The 24,827-nt window shown below is 40.9% G+C and overlaps 1 protein-coding gene across 3 annotated transcripts in view; it reads right to left on the reverse strand.

Annotated features, from left to right (window-relative positions):
• ajap1 (adherens junctions associated protein 1) overlaps positions 1 to 20,186 on the reverse strand; it is a 41,676-nt gene extending 21,490 nt beyond the window's left edge. For all 3 annotated transcript variants that reach the window (XM_077613873.1, XM_077613886.1, XM_077613878.1), the window contains exons 1-2: positions 19,427 to 20,186; positions 252 to 1,006 (exon numbers count right to left, since the gene is read on the reverse strand). In XM_077613873.1, the coding sequence (XP_077469999.1) occupies positions 252 to 1,006; positions 19,427 to 19,455 (784 nt within the window). In that variant the 5' untranslated portion in view covers positions 19,456 to 20,186. The remainder of the gene's footprint in view (positions 1 to 251; positions 1,007 to 19,426) is intronic.
• Positions 20,187 to 24,827: the final 4,641 nt, after the last annotated feature.

Below are 24,827 nucleotides of genomic sequence, written 5' to 3' on the forward strand. Positions count from 1 at the left end.
TCAGATTAGAGCCGAAAATGGGGAAGACAAGATCGGCTTTACAAAAAACATTTTTCCCGTCCAAAAGTTGTTTTACAGCGTACACAATTTGAAATAATCAAAAATCATACTTAAAAAATATATTTTTTCCCATCCAAAAGTTGTTATACAGCGTACACAATTTGAAATAACCCAAAAAACTTATAAATTAACATGTATTTACTCCATTATGTTCCATCCACGAACAAAGAAAATAAGAATTTCCGTCTTACCTGACGTATCCCCGTATGGCTTTGGTGGCTTGACAGTGTCCCCAAAGCTGTTGGGGCCCTTGGTAGTGCTCGATCTTTTGGGTTCTGGGGTAGTCACCATATTAAACGTCCTTTGGGAGAGCCTTGTTGTAGTGCTAGTGGTTCCGGTCACGGTAGTAGTCGAGGGCCTCGTGGGCAGGTTAACTTTGGACTCGGGTTTACTATTCTCATCAATACCATCTGGCCCCGTGGGTCCCCAGTCAATAAATCCGGCCACCGTGGTAGTCTGGCCCTCCTGAGACTTGTCGATGCTCTCCCATTTGAGCTGCCTTTTGGCTCGAAGTAGCAACCTAGCTTGGTTTCTTCTGTTCCCATTGGAAAAAGCAGCTGCAAATTGCGCTACCCCCGGATCCCTCGCCCTCATTTCAGAGACCGCCGACCGGCATTCCTTACACGGTCGTTTGCGTGGGGGCTTCCGATGCTTTTGGGCGGCGACTTTTGGACCGATCCCGGATTTATTGTCTTGGGCTGGAGGTATAGAGTTTAAAAGCCTGCGGGCCAAAGGGCTCACGGTCCTCCAGTGGAGCTTGTTAGGCATGTCCCAGATGGGCTGCAGTCGAGGTTTGGAGCGAGGCACCGGTTTAGGCATGAGTTTGATCCCCAGACCTTGACTGAGGGGGCTGCAGGCCGAGAAGTCCAAGGTCATGTGGGTCACTGCCAGCAGAATCCACACCCGGTGACCCACACAGCTGCTTGGCCTCAAAGCAGATGGACTGCTAATAAAAGGAGACATTAAAAGAGTCATTTTAGATTTACATCGTCACACCTTGCAAATTTGATGAGTGAGGTTCAATCATCAATATTAACATCTGGGTTTGGCCTCCATTTAATCTCGAAGGCCAAGTTCCACTCAAAGACGTCGACTCAATTGAGGTGGGATGATAATTCATTTCACTTAAACCCATATAAATGAAAGTGGAAAGTGCAGAAAATAACAGGAAAGATTAGATCATAATTCTACATTTTTACATCTGACTGTTGGAAATCTTTCAATTTACAGATGCGCCATGTTATTGTCATTTGCTACATTTGCGTCATTTGCTATTTGCTACCGAAAGCTCGTTTTGTATTTTTGCTGCTTTTCTGTCTTAATGATTTGGTGATTCTTAATGATCCCATTGACTTTGATTTTCTTTGTACTTTGTGCTTTTTGCTTTTGCTTTGTTGTTCTGCGGCCTTTGACTGTACTGTCTAACGTATAACTATGTCTTTTCTTGCTACTGTCACAATGTAAATTTTCCCGAATACGGGATGAATAAAGTTATCCAATACAATACAATCCAATTTCAAGTTTAAGCATCAAGACTAAACAAACTTTAGGGCAAATTATGAATGAACTGGCTACTTAAACTCTAGTTATCATTCATGCAGTCCTCAAACATGTTCCGTTCAAGGATGCATTCATTTTGCTAGAATCGCCATTTCATAATCTTGCTCAATACTTTAAATTGGTACTCGGACGTTCTGTCGCCGGACGTTTGGTCGCCGGACGTTTGGTCGCCCGGACGTTTGGTCGCCCGGACGTTTGGTCGCCCGGACGTTTGGTCGCCCGGACGTTTGGTCGGCCGGACGTTTGGTCGCCCGGACGTTTGGTCGCCGGACGTTTGGTCGCCAGACGTTTGACAACATGACAGAGAGTTTACTGTTGAAACCAGCTCTCAAAATTATATTCATGAGAGAGAGAGTTTAATATCTAAATATCTACTGCTGAAACCAGCTCTCAAAATTATATTCACCTGGGCGACCAAACGTCCGGGCGACCAAACGTCCGGCGACCAAACGTCCGGTCATGCTTTAAATTAGCTGGACAATTTTTTAATGCCTTTTCCCCACCTGTTATTGTTCCCAAATGGTCACCGTACCTGCAAGCAGCTCTAAAAATTGGAGAGTAAGTAACGCACAAACAAGATGGCTAATAATTTAGGGTGGCAATTTAATAGAGCCATAAACTGTGATTGATGTGGTCATGACATAGCAGTGGCAAGGTCAACGCATTATTGACAACTATAATTAGTATTTCAAGAACTTCAGCCCTGACCTCTACCAAGATCCTGGTAATCATCACACTGGAGGCAACCAGAGGCTAAATTAATGCAACGCCTCACCATTTTTTTTAATGGCTTCTTCGCTTTTCACTCTGCTGCTTCTGGCTGTGGCCAAAACAAAGCGAAATCTAAAGGCAGTTTGAGTCAACTAAATCACATACCTGTCAATATATACGTTTTTTTGATCATTTCAAATTGTGTACACCGTATAACAACTTTTGTACGAAAAAAAATGTTTTAAAAAGTATGTTTTTATTGTAAAACAAATCTGGTTTTAGACATTTTGGCTCCAATCCGGATCGTCTCGGTCACTGGTAGCAGACGAAAAGGTCATCGTCGATTGCTAATATTGTCATGCTTTAACCATGATATGCGCATTCCCCTTTCACCCGTCCGCCTTTTCACTATATAAATATAGCGTGTCAGCAAGCAATGTATCCAGACAGTCAAACTTTCAGCGTCCTACAGCGACATCTACAGAATCTTGAATTTAGTGCATACAAAAGGCGCACCGACTGATTGGGCGCCCCGTTCATTTTGGAGAAAATTTTAGACTTTTACGTGCACCCTTTGTGCCACGTTGCATTTGTACAGGTTTTTTTTATTGCTTAATAAGGGGAATTGCAATCATTCATAAGGGGAACAATTGACTGAAGTTGACTGGTATGGAATCATTACATTCATTTTATTAGAAAGCAATGTATAAAATATTTAATCACCAAAATTGTTACCCCATGGCCCCATAACTTAAATTTCTCATAAAAAATAATACACCTCGACTATTGTCATGGGAGTTTCTTGATCTTAAACCGCCTCATTTACTTTTGCCTACAGCCATCCGAACATGGAACTCTGTAGGTCAATAGTCACCACACACGATTAAGCTATCTAGCAATGAACCAATAAGAACTATACAGTCACTCATTTTCTGTACTGCAGTTCTGTAAATTTGAGCTTTCCACACAGAAGCGCTATTTGCCGAGCTTAAACACCGTTTGACCAGATCGCTTGGCGTGTCCTGGGTCTGACGATATGTATTTTAACGATGCATTTATGGTTAGATTTGTAATATAATCAGAAAAGAGGCAAACAAACGTAGAAACTTTTATTTAGAAGACCTTTAAGAGAGAATTCTTCTACTAAAAAAGGTCAAATACATCTACCAAACATAGCCTGTTTGACTGAAAGCCAGATAGATAAGTAACAGCAGTGTCATGTCTTTGTTTCATTTTTTATGAGATGACGGGCATGAACCAGTTTCCGTAAGAGTCTTTTCAATCCCCAAATGAGGATACTAAAAAGCTGTTTTTGTCAGTTTGTCCCCAACAAGACAAAAAGTCAAGACCGATTAGCCCTAGGTGGAACATTGTCATACCTGTCAAAAAGCTCCCCTTATTAATGAATGCAATTCCACGTATTAAGCAATAATAAAACGTAAAAATGCAACGAGGCACGTATTTATTCACATAGGGTGCACTTTAATGTCTAAAATTTTCTCCAAAGTGGACAAAGTGTATGCACTAAATTCAAGATTCTGTAGATGTCGCTGTATGACGCTGACAGCTTGCCTGTCTGGGTACATTGCTTGCTGACGCGCTATATTTATATAGTGAAAAGGCGGGCGTGTGAAAGGGGAATGTGCATGCTAATAGCATGACAATATTAACAGTCAACGATGACGTTTTCGTCTACTACCAGTGACCGAGACGATCCGGATTAGAGCCGAAATGGCTAAAACGAGATCAGTTTCACAAATATGTACTTAAAAATCCCGTACAAAAGTTGTTATACAGCGTACACAATTTGAAATGATCAAAAAAACGTATAAAATGTGGGAAAAACATATACGTTGACAGGTATGATAATCGCAAAAGATAGATGGGGGGACAAAATCAAGATCTGTATCTGAAATTTGATTCAGTATGCACTAAATTCAAGATTCTGTAGATGTCGCTGTATTACGCTGATAGCTTGACTGTTTGGGTACATTGCTTGCTGACGCGCTATAGTTATATAGTGAAAAGCCAGACCTTTAAAAGGGAAATGAACGTGGGCATATCATGCTTACAGCATGACATTATTAGCAATCAACGATGACGTTTACGTCTGCTACCAGTGACCGAAACGGTCGAGATTAGAGCCAAAATGGGTAAAATGAGATCGGTTTTACAAAAAACGTACTAAGAAAATCCCATACAAAAGTTGTTATACGGCTTACACAATTTGAAATGATCAAAAAAACGTATAAAATCTGGGAAAGTATGCATTGTCATGATTGGAGCCAAAGCGTTTCCAATAGAGGGCACCAACATCTCCCCTAAAGGTCTCTTAATTTAATAAAAGAGTTTCATGAACAAACATACTTACCCAGTCCCACTTTAAAAAAAAACTAGAAGACTTTTAAAACCCCAAAAATAGTGTATTTGGTTTTTCAATGCGTTTATATGGCATTTTACTGCGAAAAACCTGATTATAAAATAGTTCTTGGCTGCATATAAATAATGTTACAACCACTGCACGGCTTGATCAGATGGCTCCATTTCTTCAGTATCTTTCAACACTACCTGCCATTCAACAAGTTTAAGAAGAATATTTTGACACCACACGGTGAAAATATCATTTGCAAATATACCGCACAGATGGCAGATAAAGACCGGTATTAGCGATGTGATCACGGCAGATTGCTTTCTGATGAAAAACGGTGCCTGGTGCCCTATTTTAGGAGGACATGCTCCATCACAACATCATTACCAACTTAAGTACAGAGTTAAGCTTAAACACCACACTCGGAAATCCCTTTAGTGCCCGTTTTGTCGTTTCCTAGATTCAGGGTCACAAAAATGTGGCTGTCTATGCACCCTCTGTGGGGCCAATGGCAGATGGGTTTTAATTTCAAAGATAAATTAGGAAGTGAACATCGCACAATCAGTTTATTTGACGTTGTCGTAGGAATTGCACCCAATTGCTTGAAAGAATGGTGATGTTTAAATTGACCAGTGGGTACATTATCGATAAATTGAGCACCATTTATTCATCGAAACAACAACAAACCTGTCTGAAAATTCACATTCCATGAACAATTTGGGTCACATTAGACCAGGGGTGTGGAACATGCTGCCCGGGGGCCGGAAGTGGCCCGCTAGGGGGTCCGATCCGGCCCACGGGATTGTTCTTCCTGACGGCCACTTTTTAGCTCATTCTAATATACGTGCATAATTAAACGATTTTTTTTCGACAAGAGCGCCGCAAAACCTGATGTTTGTGAAGTGTCGCATTTTTGGGAGGACTTTTTTTATTTTATCAGAAACCAACACAAACGTATGTTACCGTAACAATAGTAAAATGAAGAATAACAGCCTAAATAGGCACTTGTTAGCGTAATAGTTTTTCTGATTACTAGAACCTCAAAAAACACACAACAGTGTTAGGAGTAGCCTGCTATTGTTTTTCCCGACTCGTTTGTCCCTCCTGCCTTGCCATTGTGTTCGCGCAGCTGCGCGTGATTCGAAATTAGTCCCTGATGTGTCTATTTAAACCCCACTGAGTTTAATGTCATTGTCGGATCGTCTGCCTAAATTCCCTTACCAGGCATCCACGCCACCTTGTTCCTCGTTTCCACGTGTTTTCCCTAGTCCGGTTTGGTTTCATGTTTCGTTTCACAAGTCCGTGTTATTTTGTAAGGTCCCTCCTAAGTTATTAAAGTTTTGGTTATGCGCACAATTTGCCTCGTCCTCGGCTGCTTCCCCGCGACTGGGTCCTAATCCCTCTTATCTTGACTCGACGTCTGCCGTGGACGTAACAAACAGGCTGTCGGTGGTCAGTGAGAGAATAAAAAAAAGCAAGTCGCACTTCAGTATTAGTCGAAGACCTGGTCAAATTATGAAAAAAGGGCGACTTATAGTCTGTAAAGTACGGTAATTGTAAACACATTTGCACAAAGGTCCTCATTTGCATTTTCTATTGGCTTAATTAGTGAGTTGCATTTTTGGGAGGGCAATTTTTTTATTACAACAGAAACCAAAAAAACGTGTTAATGTAACAATAGTAAAGTGTAGCATAACAGGCTATATAGGCATATGTTAGCATAATAGATGACTGGAACCTAAAAAAAAACACATAGGCTGTCGGTGGCCAGATATAGAAAAAAAATCACACTTGAATATTAGTCGCAAATTATGAAAAAAATGGCGACTTATAGTCCGTAAAGTACGGTAATTGTAACCGCATTTCCACAAAGGTCTGTCTCCTTTCCCTCTTCAAATAGAGTCCAAATTTGCATTTTCTATTGGCTTAATTAGTGAGTTGCATTTTTGGGAGGGCAATTTTTATTACACCAGAAACCCCCCCCAAAACTTGTTAATTTAACAATAATTAAGTGTATAATAACAGGCTAAATAGGCATATGTCAGCATAATAGATGACTGGAACCTAAAAAAAGGAAAAAAACATAGGCTATCAGTGGTCAGAGAGAGAGAAAAAAAATCACACTTAAATATGAAAAAAGGGCGACTTATAGTCCATAAAGTACGGTAATTGTAATCGCATTTCCACAAAGGTCTGTCTGTCTCCTCCCCCTCTTCAAATAGAGTCCACATTTGCATTTTCTATTGTCTAAATGATCATTAATTACACTTTCCGAGTCCTTCTTTGTGTCACGTAAGATCCGGTAAACAATTATCTCCGCCGCTAATTAGATATGGCGGCTAATTATTGTCTAGCGCACTGTATCCTTGGCCCACTTCTGCTGTCGGAATCCCACTGTGATCACTTGGGTGAAGCCATGTGGGTCTTAATTAGAAGTTCTCTTCTTGCATTTGCAGAATGGAGGCTTCAATAGGTGGTCTTCCCACCTGGGGAAGGTGAAAAAGCCACGTCTCCTTTTAATCGCATTGCTTGCTTCCCAAGGCTGTCGCCGGCAGAAATGTTATCAGCGGGGTCTTGACAGCCTCGCCACTGAGTACACATCATTTTATACCTCACACAGACATTGAAAGGTCTCTTGGTGAAGGTGACTCCAATCCTGGGAAAGGCCAGGAGATTTTATTTGAAAGACGGGATTTAGACCAAGGGGTGGGCCGGACCCGTTTATTTTTAACGTTAACTTAATGGGCGCCATTGACGATGTTGGATGTCTGATCCGTTTTGACTGGAACGAACGTCCATTCGCCCCTTCCAGTCAAAATGGATTGGACGTCGAGCAACGTCAACTGAAACTTTAGTCAGTTGATGACATTTCAGAGTGCAGTGCATGGTTTTTCCCTGGTGGCTCCAAACAAACATAGCAGGAGGTATAAAAGCAACTTTATGACCATATAGGCCGGTCGATTGGTCGCCGGTCCTTTGGTCGCCGTCTTTTGGTCGCCGGTCTTTTGGACGCGGTCTTTTGGTCGCGGTCTTTCGGTCGCGGTCTTTTGGTCGCGGTCTTTTGGTCGCGGTCTTTTGGTCGCGGTCTTTCGGTCGCGGTGTTTTGGTCGCGGTCTTTTGGTCGCCCCGACCGCGACAACGGGCGACCAAAAGACCGGCGACCAAAAGACCGACGACCAAAAGACCGACGACCAAAAGACCGGCGACAAAACAAGGTAAAACAACACGGTCTACGCATCAATAAAAGCCAACAATGGCCATGAGCAGTTTCACTGAGCCGACGTGTGAGTGTCTAAGAGTTTGTATGTACATGCGTTGTCCCTTTAAGAAGCTACGTCAGTCAGGGTCTTAACAAGTTCTCCAACCAAAAACAATAAAAGTCTGGGAAATTTTGAGCTTTTCGCTAGCCTAATAATTAATAGGGCATTAAGTATGACTAAATAGTAATTCGCAGTTTGTATTTAGGGAGTTTGAGCAACGATTTAAATGGTAATTATCAAAAACCTTCCGGGCGACCAAAAGACCGGCGACCAATAGACCGTGTACCATATAGGCAGATACATTGCAAATAACATCTAATGACAAACTAACATTTCGTCTGCCGATATTTTTGTTATTGTCCATTTTGTATGTTTAGATCACATGTGTCAAAGTGGCGGCCCAGGGGCCAAATCTGGCCCGCCGCATCATTTTGTGTGGTCCGGGAAAGTAAATCATGAGTGCCGACTTTCTGTTTTAGATCAAATTAAAATGAAGAGTATAGATGTATATTAAATTTCCTGATTAAATCAATAATTGTAATTTTTTTAATCATTTTTTTCTGTGTTTTTAGTTCATTCTGTATCATTTTGTAAAATCTAAAAAAATATATAAAAAAGCTAAAATAAACATTGTTTTAGAGCTATAAAAAACTAAATATTAAGGGCTTTTAATCCAGTTCTTTTAATCCATTTGTAAAAAATTGACGTTAAAGCGGTCCGCGAACCAACCCGAGTCTGACACCCTTGGTTTAGATGATAACATTTTTTTTTTAAAAGTTGGACATTTTGGTGCCAAGTGTTCGGGGTAGGAATTCAAGCCACTGCAAATGATCATTTTTGTGATTAAACACATAAAAAGAACATGTTATTCCTGTTATATGTTACTTTTAACGATGTAAGTTTGTCATTGTTTTCCAATAAAGTCCATGTTTGCAAAATTAACTAGCTTGAGGTTGATTTTAATGAAGAAAAACAAATAAAAAGCACTATAGTACCCTTTTTTCAGTTGCCTGGAACCAAAATAAGGTTACAAACAAATATTTTTTTACATAAATAAACATACAGCAAATAAACTTGGTCAATAAACTGAACTATTTTAGCTGTGATTTGTTGGATATTAGCTTCTTTATACTATATTTTGTTTCAATCGTGTGCCTTGCGCCTGCCATTGCTCGCTCAGGGCGCTGCCATCTTACCTAAGGATGACAAACTAGGTTGTACTGCTCACATGACTTCCTTTTTGAATTTGTCTACGTGCAGGCAACACCGTTTCAGAATGTGCAATCCAGCAGACGATCCTTTCTATTCATACAATGTCTCAGAAATACCACGAGTGATGATTTTCCGTAAAGATTTTCCTATCAAAATAACACATTTGTACTCCCTATTAAAACCATGAATATGGAGGTGAAAATTGTGAATCAGGGGGCGGCTTATATGCGAGAAAATGTAAAATTCAACGATTTTAAGGCAATTTTAAGGGTGCGGCTTATACGCTGAAGCGGCTAATATGCTTGAAAATGTAAAATTCAACGATTTTAAGGCCATTTAAAGGGTACGGCTTATACGCGGAAGCGGCTAATATGCGAGAAAATATGGTATAACTCAGTTTTTCCCGATAGTTGCGTTGCTCTATTGAGCCAATTCTAAAGATTCATACAGGCAGAATACAGGAACACTAAAGTTCTCCTAGCAAGGCTTTTTTTACATGGTGCTTTTATACACTTCCCTAATTCTGCCAGCCTGGAGGACAAGCATTTCACACTGGGGAGAAGACTTAAAATAGACGGATAGAAACATGCATTTATATGACCTAAAGAGAGCAACACAGATTGCAAAAGAAAAGCCAGTCCGAGCAAAGAGCTGTGCAGCCATTTTTTGCCCTCCGGGGGGGCCGCAGAGTTGGATTGTCTGATAACATCCAGGCCACGGAAGAAGGGCACTTTCCCTTTCACAGCTCGTTGTGAGGGGAGACAAGGAAGCTACTGGCAAAGAGAGATGCATTTGACTGCTTCATCAAATTACAACAATGGCCTCGCCAGGATTCATACAGTAAGTAGTATAGAGGCCAATAAAAACAGAAATGCATACCGGTTAACTTGTACCTTTTCCCATATGTTATACGTTTTGTCATTTCAAATTGTGTACGCCGTATAACAACTTTTGTACGGGAAAAAATGTTTTTTTTTTGTAAAACCGATCTCGTTTTAGCCATTTCGGCTCTAATCCGGATCGTTTCGGTCACTGGTAGCAGACGAAAACGTCATTGTCGATTGCTAATGTTGTCATTTTTTTAGCCTTATATGCGCACATGCCTCAATCATTTCTGCCTTTTTGACGTTAACAATTTTTTACGGGATTTTTTAAGTGCGTTTTTTGTAAAACCGATCTCGTTTTAGCCATTTCGGCTCTAATCCGGATCGTCTCGGTCACTGGTAGCAGACGAAAACGTCATTTTCGTTTGCTAATGTTGTCGTTTTTTTAGCCTTATATGCGCACACGCCTCAATCATTTCTGCCTTTTTCATGTTAATTTTGTACAGGATTTTTTTAAGTACGTTTTTTTGTAAAACCGATCTCATTTTACCCATTTCGGCTCTAATCTAGATCGTCCAAAGCATCCATTGGATCTGCGGGGATGGACCCTGGTGGCCATTTTGAGCAACGCAGCTCAGCGCAAGTGAATTTCAGGTCTCCAAAGAGAAATTATTCTGTTTCAGACCAGCAAAATAGCGAATAGCAGAGACATATTGATTTTTTGATAGAAATACTTTTTACGATACAAAGTTACAGCAGGGAATGCCTTGATAAATGTGCTTCCTTAAAGTTTCCCAAGCTTCGGGTCACTCTAAAACAGGCTTTCAAATCTCCAAATAATATCTAGGACTGGATGGAACTATAATTCATGGACGACAATAAATGTTCCTCTTTCTGGTCAGAGCTACTGTTGTCGAGCCATTTCCATGCTGGCTATGAAAAAATGCCTTCCTGCTTAAGACTAAAATAACTCCGTAAATCGTCTATTCCTTGAAATGCGGCTACGTCGGCAATAACAAATTTGGACAGGAGCTCCTTTGTCTTGCCTCCGCATTGTGCGTTGGGACTGATTCAGATTAGGCTAAGCAACAATTATAACATCTTTTCCCCCTGATTTTTTTGGGGAGTTGACATTAAACTGAACTGTTTCAGAAGTATTGGTAAGCTAAAAGGATCCAATGTAAACAGAAGCAGCATAGTAGCATACATGCAGCATACCCGTCAACTTATACGTTTTTCCTGTATTTTATCCTTTTTTTTTATCATTCCAAATTGTATACGCCGTATAACAATTTTGTACAGGATTTTTTTAAGTACGTTTTTTGTAAAAGCGATCTCGTTTTACACATTTCGGATCTAATCCGGATCGTCTCGGTCACTGGTAGCAGACGAAAACGTCATTGTCGACTGCTAATATTGTCATGCTTTAAGCATGATATGCAAACACGCATTCCCCTTTCACACATCCGCCATTTTACTATATAAATATAGCACGTCAGCAAGCAATGTACCCAAACAGTCCAGCTGTCAGCGTCATACAGCGACATCTACAGAATCTTGAATTTAGTGCACCGACTGATTGAGCACCCCGTCCACTTTGGAGAAAATTTTAGACTTTCAAGTGCACCCTATCTGAGTAAATATTGCTGCGATGCGATTGTACGGTTTATTATCACTTAATAAGGGCAATTGCAATTATTAATAAGGGGAGCAATTGGCCGAGGTTGACAGGTATGATGCAGTAATTTTGCTCAAATGTAAGATCTCTTTAATTTTGTCATTTTCCGAACTGCTTGTCCTCACAAGAGTCTCAGGGGGTGCTGGAGCCAATCCCAACGGGGGACACCTTGACACGGTTGCCAGCCCCTTGCAAGGAGGCAGACAACCATTAACACTCGCATTCATATCTAGGGGCAATTTAGAGCGTTCAACCAGCTAGCTTAGCATGCATGTTTTTGGGACGTGGGAGGAAAGCAGAGTACCCGGAGAAACCCCATGCAAGGCCGGGGAGAAACTGCAAACTCCACAAAGTAGGATTGAACCCTTGACCTCAGAACTGTGAGATCGGCACACTAACCACTCATCCACCGGGCCATCTGTAAGATATCTAATGACTAATCCTATGACATGGTTTTGACGTCAACTCCGTCAACACTCTGTCATCTGAAATAATGACTTTACAGTGATCCAGTTTCATAACACTACCGAATGTTTCAGAAACCAAACTGACCTTCAAAAGAAGTTTGGAATAAATAGGCGGATCAGAAGAAAAAAAATCCTGAATATCTCTAAAAAGCTGTCTCTTAAAGAAAAAAATCTTTAATTCTTCTTTTTTTTTAAAGGAAAACAGACACTGATCTAAAATATCTAATGGAAATGAGTCTAACCTTTCTAAAATCACCAAGGGAATTTGTTTTCACGGTTAACATGAACAAAATGAGGGCAAATCAGCGCCTCTCTGCTCTTCCCAATGCTATTAACTTGGGAAAGCAGCTTAAAGGGAATAGGAGGCGGAATGAAGACCTTTGTCAATAGGTGTAGCTTATCTTATTCAGGCTTGATTAATGATCTTTTTATAGAAAAGACTCATATCAGCGACGCCTGAAATATTCCCATTCATCCAGGTATATAAAAACATACATTCTGCTTATCCTCAAAAGTCTCTGAAATGGTTGCCAGCCAATCCCAGTTTATTTATATATGTATGTGTATATGTATGTGTATGTGTATGTGTATATGTATATGTATGTGTATATGTATTTGTATGTGCATATGTATATGTATGTGTATGTGTGTGTATGTGTGTATATATATATATATATATATATATATATATATATATATATATATATGTGTATTTATGTATGTATATATATATATATATATATATATATATATATATATATACATATATGTATATATTTATATATATGTGTGTGTGAGTCAATTTTGTGATTTGGGGGCATTTCCGGATTCCTGTTGGTTTAGGGGGTTCCCTATTAACTCATTGGCTGATATTGAAGGCACCATTTTGACAGCGGGGGCAATGAACAAATAGGAAATTGAGCAAAGTGCACAACTTTTGGTTTTATGGCGCCCTAGTCAAGAAAAAAATCAAAACATTTAATTCCTTATTTACAGAAAGTGTGCTCCAACTAGTTTCTGTCAGACAAAACAACCCCCGTAGACCGAATCGGAACCCCTAGCAGTCCACTTCCTACCCGGGAGCCGCACCTTTGACACCCCTGCTTTCTGTAAATAACGAGCAGTGAAGACCCACATTCACAACACACGTCTCTCCACCTGATCCCAGCGTTGCCTAAATCCATTCTCAAAAATCTCGGCAGGAAATAATATTCCGACAGGTGACTGGCTAATCCACTTTTTGGCGGCTTCTATAATTATTGTAATGCATTTGTCCAAAGATTACTTGCCCCCCCAAACCCCCCGACCCAGAATTGAATAGCTATTTTGTTGCCTTGAAAAATGGGATCAAGGGTGTCAAGTTAAGCTCTCAACAGTACATATCCTGTATTGAGGAGATAAACATTACAGTTGCCTTTGCGAGGGGTTGAAACCATCTACGGATTGCCTCTGAAGACCGACGGCTGAAAATGCGGAACGCGGGGCTAAATAAATACGCTAAATAAACAAACGGAAAGTGGAATGGCTGAGAATCTCCTTGATTTGCTGCTCTGGTGAAGCTCAAGTCTAATTCAAAGAAGGAGGAACAAAAAGAACACCAAATTGTCAGGAACAGTGCCCACGGCTTTTTTTGCATGATTCTCTTAATTGTATAACTTTAAAGAAGGTATTCGTTGCAGTGCTAATGAGCCTCCGGGCGGCAAAAGAATGGAAAACAATGGAATGTTCCGGTAATCTCAGGGCGAGTTGGGCAAATTTTGATGGTATTTTAGAGAAATGTGGCCAAGGTGAGTGGTTAGCATGTTGGCCTCACAGTTCTGGGTTCCTGGGTTCAAATCCAGGTCGATCCACTTGTGTGGAGTTTGTCTTGTTTTCCCCGGCGGGGTGTGGGTTTTCTCCAAGTACTCCGGTTTCCTCCCACATTCCAAATACATGCATGGTAGACGGGTTGAACACTTTATATTGTCCTGGGCTATGATTGGTTGTCCATCTTCTCGTGCCCTGTGATTGGCTGGTCACCAATTCAGGGTGTCCCTGCCTCATGCCCAGTCAGCTGGGATAAGCTCCAGCACCCCCCACACCCCTTGTAAGGATGAAGCGGTTAAAAAAATAAATGAATGAATAACAATAAATAATCAATAAATAATAAATAAATAAATCATAAATAAATAAGCAATAAATAATAAATGAAAAAGTAATAAATTAATAAGGAATAATTAATAAATGAAAAAGTAATAAATCATAAATAAATAAGCAATAAATCATAAATAAATAAGCAATAAATAATCAATGAAAAAGTAATAAATCATAAATTAATAAGCAATAATTAATAAATGAAAAAGTAATAAATCATAAATAAATAAGCAATAAATCATAAATAAATAAGCAATAAATCATAAATAAATACGTAATAAATCATAAATAAATAAGTAGTAAATCATAAATAAACAAGTAATAAATCATCAATGAATAAGTAATAAATTATAAATAAATAAGTAATAAATCATAAATAAATAAGTAATAAATCATAACTAAATAAGTAATAAATCATAAATCAATAAGTAGTCAACACAACAAACAAACAGATAAATAATCAATAAATAATAATACACAAATGATCCATATATAACTCTTCTATAAATAACTAGTCAACACAAAAAAACAAACAGATAAAGAAACCAATAAATAATAATACACAAATAATCCATAAATAAGTCCTAAATAAATAAGTAGTCAACACAACAAACAAACACATAAATAATCAATAAATAATAATGCACAAATAATCCATAAATAAATCCTAAATAAATAAGTCGTCAACATAATAAATAAGTCGTAGACAACATAGATAAGTAGTCACTACAGGATCATAAATATCCGCCTGTCAAAGCATATGTAATTGCTGAGCACGAAATATTGAATTATTATTTTTTTATTTTCTAAAGTACATGCAACTGAACTGCAATATATAATGGACATACGCTGTAGGTTAGACAATCCGTTTTTTTTGCGATTTATTCGAGGTCTGGTCACGGGACAGCAGTTTCATAGCGCCCAATTCGCACACATATTTTTGAGAAGGTCACCGTGAATAAAAATCGAGGTTTGATGAGGCGCAGTTTAATAAAATATTGGCGAAAACAAAAGGGACATATACGGGATTATTTTCAAATAATTTAAAGGATATTGTTGTCACTGTAAAGGCCCGAGTCAGATTGGTTTTCAACCCTCGCCTGCATTCCGGGTTTGCTATATCCTGTTGCCAAAACCTAGAGAATGACTGCCTAAAACACAATTTTAAGAAAATGACTGGAGTTTGCATGTTCTTCCCGGGCCTGCGTGGGTTTTCTCCGGGTACTCCGGTTTCCTCCCACATTCCAAAAATATGATTGGACACTAAATTGCCGTAGCTATGATTGGCTGGCCACCGATTCAGGGTGTCCCCCGCCTCTGGCCTGAAGTCAGCTGAGCTGGGATAGGCTCCAGCACCCCCTGCGACCCTAGTCAGGATAAAGCGGTTCAGAAAATGAATGAGTAAATGAAAAGAAAAGAAAAATCTCCCAGCCTCAGACATTCAAAGGGTTAAAAAATAATTTTCTTACCATGCCGTTCTTTAATTCAGGGGTTTCAAAATCATTTTTTTTGTCGCGAGCCACATTTTGGTGGTTTTATTTGGGGTAAGGGAGGATGTAAATAGGCTGCCAAAATAATTGACAAAGCCTAATTGACAGCCTGATGGGTGAGTGGTTATCTTATCGACCTCACAGTTCTCAGATCGAGAGTTCAATCCCACAACGTTCTCCCCAGGCTTGTGTGGGTTTTCTTTGGGTACTCCGGTTTCCTCCCACCCCCAAAAAACATGCACAATATGCTAGTTAAACACCGTAAAATGTTCCTCATGATGAGTTTGAGTGTAAATGGTTGGCCATCTCCTTGTCCCCTTCGTTTGGTTGGCCACCAATTCAGGCTCCGGCACCCTCGTGAGGATAAATGGTACAAAAAATGAATTAATTGACAGCTTTTCTAGGAGTCGGGAGATCATTTATAGACTATAGAAGTGTCTTTTTTCTCAGTAGCTCGTTATTTTGTTCTACTTAAGCCTGTTTGTCATGGTCCTCTTTTGTTTTGCACCCATTGAAGAGAGTTTTAATGTGCCTTTAACGGGTTGAGAATAGTCGAACTAATCCTGCAAACTCATCAGCTTCCGACTTGCTATCAGAGTTGGTCAGTGGAGCAAGTTTGAATGTTGCAAAACATCTCATTATCTTCATGTCTGAAGCTGCATAAGCTCCGTTTCGGAGTCACGTTCCACTTTTAAACACATTCTGCGTGAAAGGCACAAACAAAACGCTGCTTATCTTCTACGTTAACCTAGGACGATAACATACCTGGCAATTTATACGTTTTCCCGTATTTTATACGTTTTTTACATCATTTCAAATTGTGTAAGCTGTGTAACAACTTTTGTACAGGACTTTTTTAAAGTACGTTTATTTTCATCATTTCAAATTGTGTAAGCCGTATAACAACTTTTGTATGTTTTTTTGTAAAAACCAATCTAGTTTTACCCATTTCGGCTCTAATCCGGGTGGTCTCGGTCACTGATGGCAGACAAAAACGTCATCGTCGACTGCTAATATTGTCATGCTTTAAGCATGATATGCATAAATGCATTCCCATTTCACACTTTTCATTATATAAATATAGCGCGTTAGCAAGCAATGTACCCAGACAGTCAAGCTGTCAGCGTCATACAGTGACATCTAGAGAATCTTGAATTTAGTGCATCCTGAATCGAATTTCAGATACAGATCTTGATTTTGTTCCCCCTTTCTATCTTTTGCAATTATCATACCTGTCAACTTATACGTTTTTCCCGTATTTTATACGTTTTTTGATCATTTCAAATTGTATAACAACTTTTGTACGGGATATTTATTAAGTATGTTTTTTGTAAAACCGATCTCGTCTTCCCCCTTTCATCTCTAATCCGGATCGTCTCGGTCACTGGTAGCAGACGAAAACGTAATTGTTGACCTCTAATAGTCATCCTATAAGCATGATATGCGCACCCGCATTCCCTTTTCACTATATAAATATAGCGCATCAGCAAGCAATGTACCCAGACAGTCAAGCTATCAGCGTAATACAGCGACATCTACAGAATCTTGAATTTAGTGCATATTAATTGGGCACCCCGTCCAAAATTGTAGACTTTTAAGTGCACCCTTTGTGAGTAAATATAGGCCGCGTTGCATTTGTACATTTTTTATGCCTTAATAAGGGGAATTGCAATCAGTAATAAGGGAAGCAATTAGTCGACGTTGACAGGTATGCGGTATCGCTATTTCGGTTCGCCCTTCAGATGATTAGACCGAATTCACCTGGATTTTGAAACGTTTTTATCTCACAAACTTCATGTCCCGACACCCTCGTGTGTAGCTTTATCATTTCTATACGGGTAAACAAGTTGTTTCGGGAACAGAGTGCTTTCCAGCAGGATTCGATGAAGCCGCAAATTGTTGTCGAGTCTCGTGCTTTTTCACAGGGACGATGAGTTTTTGGCCTTTTTTAGATTGAACGCACTGCTGTGCGCTGGGTATTTATGACAGTGGAGTTTCCAGACGTCTCTGGAGGACAGAATTGCAGAGAAGCAAGACAGTCAATTTCATTGCAAATTGGGTTAATCATACTCCAGAGAGGCCATCGCTAATAACCCTGATAGAATCTTATTAGGGGGCCACCTAAATTACACCAATACAGATATATCCGTGATGCCACCTTTGCACCCCAACGTGTGTTAGGACTTCACCCGGCTATATTAAATGAATTTAATTCCTGACCGTGCAGTTTAAGTCCGTTTTTTTTCTTCCTGAAATGGAAACTGAACTGTTTCCTATATTTAACTAACCCTTTGATGTGAAAAGTTGCACCAGTTCTGGCTTGAAATGCAACTAGTGTCTCTGCCAGTGATATTTTTGTAGCTTAAATCCGTTCCGATGGGAATTTTAAGCATGGAATAAGCATAATGTGGGACCAGGAATGAGAGAAATCGAGGTCTGCTGGTCAATCAAGTTGCATTTCAATGATTAAAAGCTATTTTTGTTGGATTGTCTGGAGTCAAGAAGGATTTTGATGTTTTTTTTTAAATAAAATTAAAATTCCTGAATAACTTCAAGCAAAATCTGAAGTTTTTCCTCCTGACAATTCAGCCGTAAGCCTCAGAACAATTTTTTTTTCTGACGAACAAGGCGCTAGTTTGTCACCCTCGCTGAATATGAACGCTGAAACGATATCGAAGGCTGTTTGAGGAGCGAGAAAAACACAGTTGGAGTTTGATGTTGGTGATAAAATTCATAATGAGAACATTTCCAAAAACTGCTCCATTGTTCGGGCTGCCAAAATGATGCCTACTAAAAAGAAGAAATGAGGATATATTCCTTTAAAATTGACGAACACTAATTATTTAGAATCCTATAGTCCTTGATTAACGCAGCAATGCATCTAAATGACGTATTCGCCAATATCTCCCTTTACATATGCAAAATAATTCAATAATTACATCACATTTATGTCCAACTTTACCCAGTGGATCGTTATTGGTTCCACTGTACATTTCCAGAGTATAAAAATAGTTAATAACATATGATATGTACTATTTATGAGCTGATAAATCAACTTATTGCAGAAAATTTAATCAGGGAATAATCAACTATCAAAATATAATGTATATTAGCCCTGGCAGACATTTTTTTGCATAATTTATGCAAATATATCTTACCAAAACAACAAAAAGGGACGTCTTATTCATTTAAAAATGGAAGGACTGACTAGAATGCTCATATTATGATATTATGTCCTCCTGGTCAAAATGGATTGGACGTCCATAAACGTCAAAACCAGTTATTGTGTGAAATGTAAGAGTATTTTTGTTCTTTCTATACAATAAAGTAAAGATCCCTTAATGGTGTTGTTGTTTTCAGCTAGTAATTAGCCTGATAATTCAGACTGTGCTCTCACAGGTGGGGGGCTGAGCCAATCTCGACTCTCACGCGTTTATTGCTACTTTGGCGACCCGTAGTGGTCAGGTTAGGAATGAACTGCTTAAAAATGCATCGAAAACAGCCACACCTGATTAAGAAAAATGTAGTTGACAAGACAGGACCATCAATAGACTCCAGGCACAATGACGTATAGCAATGAAACACATTTAAAAAAAAGATACTTTTAACCAAAAGGAGACATTTTGAAATGCAGCTAAACATGGGAGAAAAGTGGCGTCTTACCTGCGGGCGGCACTCCGATGTATCCACATGTTCTCCTTGTCAATCGGAATATCAATCCGCCGGGTATTCGATCATTCCGATTGGCGATCGATAAAAGTCAACAATGGCTAACGACGCTCAAGTGACGGACTTTTCTCCTTCTCGTGGTGACGCCAACATATTTTAAGCCATGTTCGCCGTGGTGGCGTACGTCAATTCCTCCAAGAGATATCGCAGGGGAAAAAAAACAATGTCTAACTCGTTGGAAATCGGGAAAAAAATCGTTGGAGTTGGAAAAAAAATGTGGGCGCTAATGTGAAGGTGGACAGGTGAACCGGAAGCCAATAAACGAGCCTTCAAACTTTACCTTCATTTCTTCTTCGAGGGCGATTAAAAGAGATTTGGGGTTGGGAAAAAAGGGGGGGAGAAAACATCCTCGTCTGCTGGATTTCTTTCTTTATCGCGATCTTTTTACATCGTTGTCAGGGTGATAAACGTCCGGAGATGTTGACATGTAGCTGCTGGAGTCGGGTGGTCGCGAGGAGTTAGGGGGTCCGGCATCTCGGAATTGGACGTAACGTCTCTCTGGTGGAGGGAAGGTGGGCAGGCGGGATGGATCTGAAATTTCCTCACACACAAAAAAAGAAGGGGGAGAGAGGGGGAGAGAGAGAGTGTGAGAGAGAGGAAGAGAAAAGAATAAGGAACAGCCACGAAGAAGGTGGCGGGTGTTTGTGAAGAGTTGGAAGGAGAAAGGAGGAGAGAGCGTGTTTGAGAGTGGAGAAATGGAGCCAGAGAGAGAGGAGGGGGGAGGGAGATAGAGAGAGAGGGAGAGAGAGTAAGAGAGGGGGGGCTTGTGAGTGTGGGGGGAGATACAGAGAGAGAGAAAGAGGGGGAGAGAGAGAGGGAGAAAGAGAGAGGGGGAGAGAGAAAGGGGAAGGGAGAAAGTGAGAGACAGAGAAAGAGAGAGAGAGGGGAGAGAGATGCAGAGAGAGAGAGGAGGGAGAGAGATAGATAGAGAGAGAGGAGGGGGAGAGAGAGGGGGGAGAGAGAGGGGGAAAGAAAGGGAGGGAGGGAGAGAGAGAGAGAGAAAAGTGAGAGAGAGGGTGGGGGATAGAGGGACGAATGGAGGGAGTGAGAGAGAAACACGGAATGAGAGTGAGAGAGAGAGAGACAGAAAGAGAGAGAGAGAGAGAGGGAGAGAGAGGGAGAGAGAGAGAGAGAGAGAGAGAGAGAGAGAGAGAGAGAAAGAGAGAGAGAGAGAGAGAGAGAGAGAGAGAGAGAGAGAGGGTGGGAGAGAGAGAAAGAGAGTGAGAGAGAGAAAGAGAGAGGGATTAGAGAGAAAGAGAGGGAGAGAGAGGGGGTAGAAAGAAAGAGAGAGAGAGAGAGGAAAGAGAGAGGGGAAGGGAGGGAGAAAGAGAGAGAGAGAAAAAAAGGGGAGGGAGAAAGAAAGAGGAGAGAGAGAGAAACAGAAAGAGAGAGAGAGGCGAGCAACTCCTCTTGCCGCTCGTCTTCTTCACCACTGACAAACGAGCTGCTTTGTCGAGGCTGCCGTGACGTCATTTTCCAGTGGAATATGTCACATGGCGAATTCCGTCAAATTATACCAGTGCCCCCACTTTAGGGTGTACAGTACCCGCATCTTTTGGGTGGACGCCAACACTTGGATCAACTCCAAAGTTTAGCCATCATTTCAGAATAAGAAAGACTTGTTTTGTTTGAGGCAAGTGTTTAGCGGCCTAACAGTTCTGCGGTCGATGGTTCGAACCCAGAAGGGTCCTCACTGTGTGGAGTTTGCCTTGTGTGGGTTTTCTCCGGGTTCTCCGGTTTCCTCCCACATTCCAAAACATGCTCGCGAGGCTAGCTGGTTAAACACTCTAAATTGGCCCTAGGTAATGATTGGTCGTCCATTTCCTCGTGCCCTGTGATTGGCTGTTGTCTCCCATGCTATCACCCACTCTCCACACACAAGGCACGTCCAACTTCCAAGTGAAGCTCAAAAAGGATAAACTGTGCCCATCTTGATATTTCCAGTTGGCTTTTATTACACCCTAACAATAAAATATGAAAGTGATGAACAAGATGTCAAAAGCTTCACCTCTTTGAGTTTGATCTCATGAAATGTAGATGTAGCCAGTGTTTACAATTTGGCTCCATTCAGACTGCAGAAGTTTGAAGGCACATTGTGTGTGCACAGGAGTGTGTCATGTTCGACCTTTCGGTATGAGCGTTGTGTTTTCCGTGGGGGTCCTGAAGGTGACAGGCACGTGTGGAAGGAAGATCTGGCATATCTGCATCACTAAAAACGTCCCAGGAAGCCGAAAAATGGGCATCAAAATATTCAGTTCTTTGTTATTTAAACTGAATCGTCGGGTTACAAAAAACTAGCAAATAGATCATTATTTTTGTTTATTTTTTGGACTGCAGTCAGCTGAAAAGACAAACTTAAGCAAGCTTCTTAAAAGTCGCCTTTGCATTGTTTTTGGACTGTGGTTGGAGTTTAGATTTTAATATTTCTTGAATTGTCAAATAGCGAAGCTTGGTTTAAATGAATAATTTCTGTCAGGGTTTTGTTCATCAGGGATATTGTTTTTCATGACAATGCCGACAAACTTAAATTGTGTCTTTGACGACCGTGTCTTTGACGACCGTGTCTTTGACGACCGTGTCTTTGACGACCGTGTCTTTGACGACCGTGTCTTTGACGACCGTGTCTTTGACGACCGTGTCTTTGACGACCGTGTCTTTGACGACCGTGTCTTTGACGACCGTGTCTTTGACGACCGTGTCTTTGACGACCGTGTCTTTGACGACCGTGTCTTTGACGACCGTGTCTTTGACGACCGTGTCTTTGACGACCGTGTCTTTGACGACCGTGTCTTTGACGACCGTGTCTTTGACGACCGTGTCTTTGACGACCGTGTCTTTGACGACCGTGTCTTTGACGACCGTGTCTTTGACGACCGTGTCTTTGACGACCGTGTCTTTGACGACCGTGTCTTTGACGACCGTGTCTTTGACGACCGTGTCTTTGACGACCGTGTCTTTGACGGTTGTGTCTTTGACGGTCGTGTCTTTGACGGTCGTGTCTTTGACGGTCGTGTCTTTGACGGTTGTGTCCTTTGACGGTTGTGTCTTTGACAGTCGTGTCTTTGACGGCCATGTCCTTTGACAGTTGTGTCTTTGACTGTCGTGTCTTTGACGGTTGTCTCTTCGACGGTTGTGTATTCGACGACCATGTCTTTGGCAACCGTGTCTTTCACGATTGTGTCTTTTACGATTGTGTCTTTGACGATTGTGTCTTTGACGATTGTGTCTTTGACGATCATGTCTTTGACGATCGTGTCTTTGACGGCCGTGTCCTTTGACGGTTGTGTCTTTGACGACCATGTCTTTGACGGCCTTGTCTTTGACGGATGTGTCTTTGACGGGGCGTCTTTGATGGCCGTGTCTTTGGCGGTTGTGTCTTTGATGGTTGTGTCTTTGACGGTTGTGTCTTTGACAGTCGTGTCTTTGACGGCCATGTCCTTTGACGGTTGTGTCTTTGACTGTCGTGTCTTCGACGACAGTGTCTTCGGCGACCGTGTCTTTGACGATCGTGTCTTTGACGGTTGTCTCTTCGACGGTTGTGTCTTTGACGACCATGTCTTCGGCGACCGTGTCTTTCACGATTGTGTCTTTGACGGTCGTGTCTATGACGGCCGTGTCTTTGATGGCTGTGTCTTTGACGGCCGTGTCTTTGACGGTTGTGTCTTTAACTGTTGTTTCTTTGTCGGTTGTGTCGGTTGTGTCTTTGACGGACGTGTTTTTGACGTCCATGTCTTTGACGACCATGTCTTGGTAGACCGTGTCTTTGATGACTTTAGTATAACGAAACAATTGCCAATTTCCCCTGATATGGTTGCCAGCTAATCGCAGCACCCTTGTGAGGATAAGCGCAATGGAAAATCAATGTTAAGCACGGAAAGGACTTTTCTGGACATTCATTCTTTATACTCACCGCTTTTCCTCACCAAGATTATGGGCCACTTTTGGGACTTTCGAAGGTTAAAACAAATAACGAGCATTATTTAATACACAATTTGTTTGCTGGCATTAACGCTGAGTCAGCAAGAAAAGGCGGCCACCACGAATGTCAGCGTGGGACTGGAAAAGTGCGAGAAATAATTTGTAGGCACATTGACACCTTGGCTACTTTAAAGGTCAACACTTGGTACAGGTTTTGGTGCGTCTCACTTCAAATAAAGGCCTGCCAAGAACACAAAATGCACCAAGAATAAAAGGGCAACCTGCATTATACTTAAACACACACACATACACACACATCAGGATCATTCACATCATCAGGATCCCACTTTTAAACTCTTTATTTTTTCGTAATTTTAAACAACGGAATGCTGAAGTGACGAGGACTTCAATTGGAAGAGTTACTTATTCCGCACTTTCCCGCAGAGACACGAATGCAGCATTAAACTGTCACCCCAGAGGCTTTTTTACATATCTGTACTACAAGATGTCAGCAGTAGGCAACATGCATTAACTCACACACAGACACACACACACACACACACACACACACACACAAATCACCTATGACAAGAGCAACTCTTGCGTAAGAACAAGAGTGAATGTGGCAGCCTTTCTTGTGAAGCTCCAGGTCAAAGTGTCAAACCAGCGAACGCATCACACCTGCTTTAGCCGTTACGACTGCTCTGGCCTTTACCGCCGTAGAAAAACCCAGGCTTATATTACGCTTGCTTTGGTGCTTGTCTTTCCACAAAACCTCATTAATTATATATTGAACGTGTCATCCTTCTTTTGTGTTTATAATGGCGTTTCACCACATCGAAAATTGTGGGAACCATTCACCTTCAGACGTAATTTAGAGTGTCCAGTCAGCCTACCATGCATGTTTTTGAAAGTGGGAGGAAATACCCATAGAAAACCCACGTAGAACATGCAAACTCCACACAGGTGGACCAACCTGGATTCGAACCCAGGACCCCAGAGTTGTGAGGCCAACGACTTAGGAATTTTAATGAAAAATAACCATACAAATACTCAAAGGAAATACCCATAGAAAACCCACGTAGAACATGCAAACTCCACACAGGTGGACCAACCTGGATTCGAACCCAGGACCCCAGAGTTGTGAGGCCAACGACTTAGGAATTTTAATGAAAAATAACCATACAAATACTCAAAGGAAATACCCATAGAAAACCCACGTAGAACATGCAAACTCCACACAGGTGGACCAACCTAGATTCGAACCCAGGACCCCAGAGTCGTGAGGCAAACAACTTAGGAATTTTAATGAAAAATAACCATACAAATACTCAAACGTAGCCCAAATTAACAAAATAAAAAATAAACAGGGGAGACGCACACCAACAAAGAGGCAAACATTGCTTACGGAAACATG

Source organism: Stigmatopora argus, chromosome 1 (assembly GCF_051989625.1).
Source record: "Stigmatopora argus isolate UIUO_Sarg chromosome 1, RoL_Sarg_1.0, whole genome shotgun sequence".
Classification (NCBI taxonomy): Eukaryota; Metazoa; Chordata; class Actinopteri; order Syngnathiformes; family Syngnathidae; genus Stigmatopora; species Stigmatopora argus.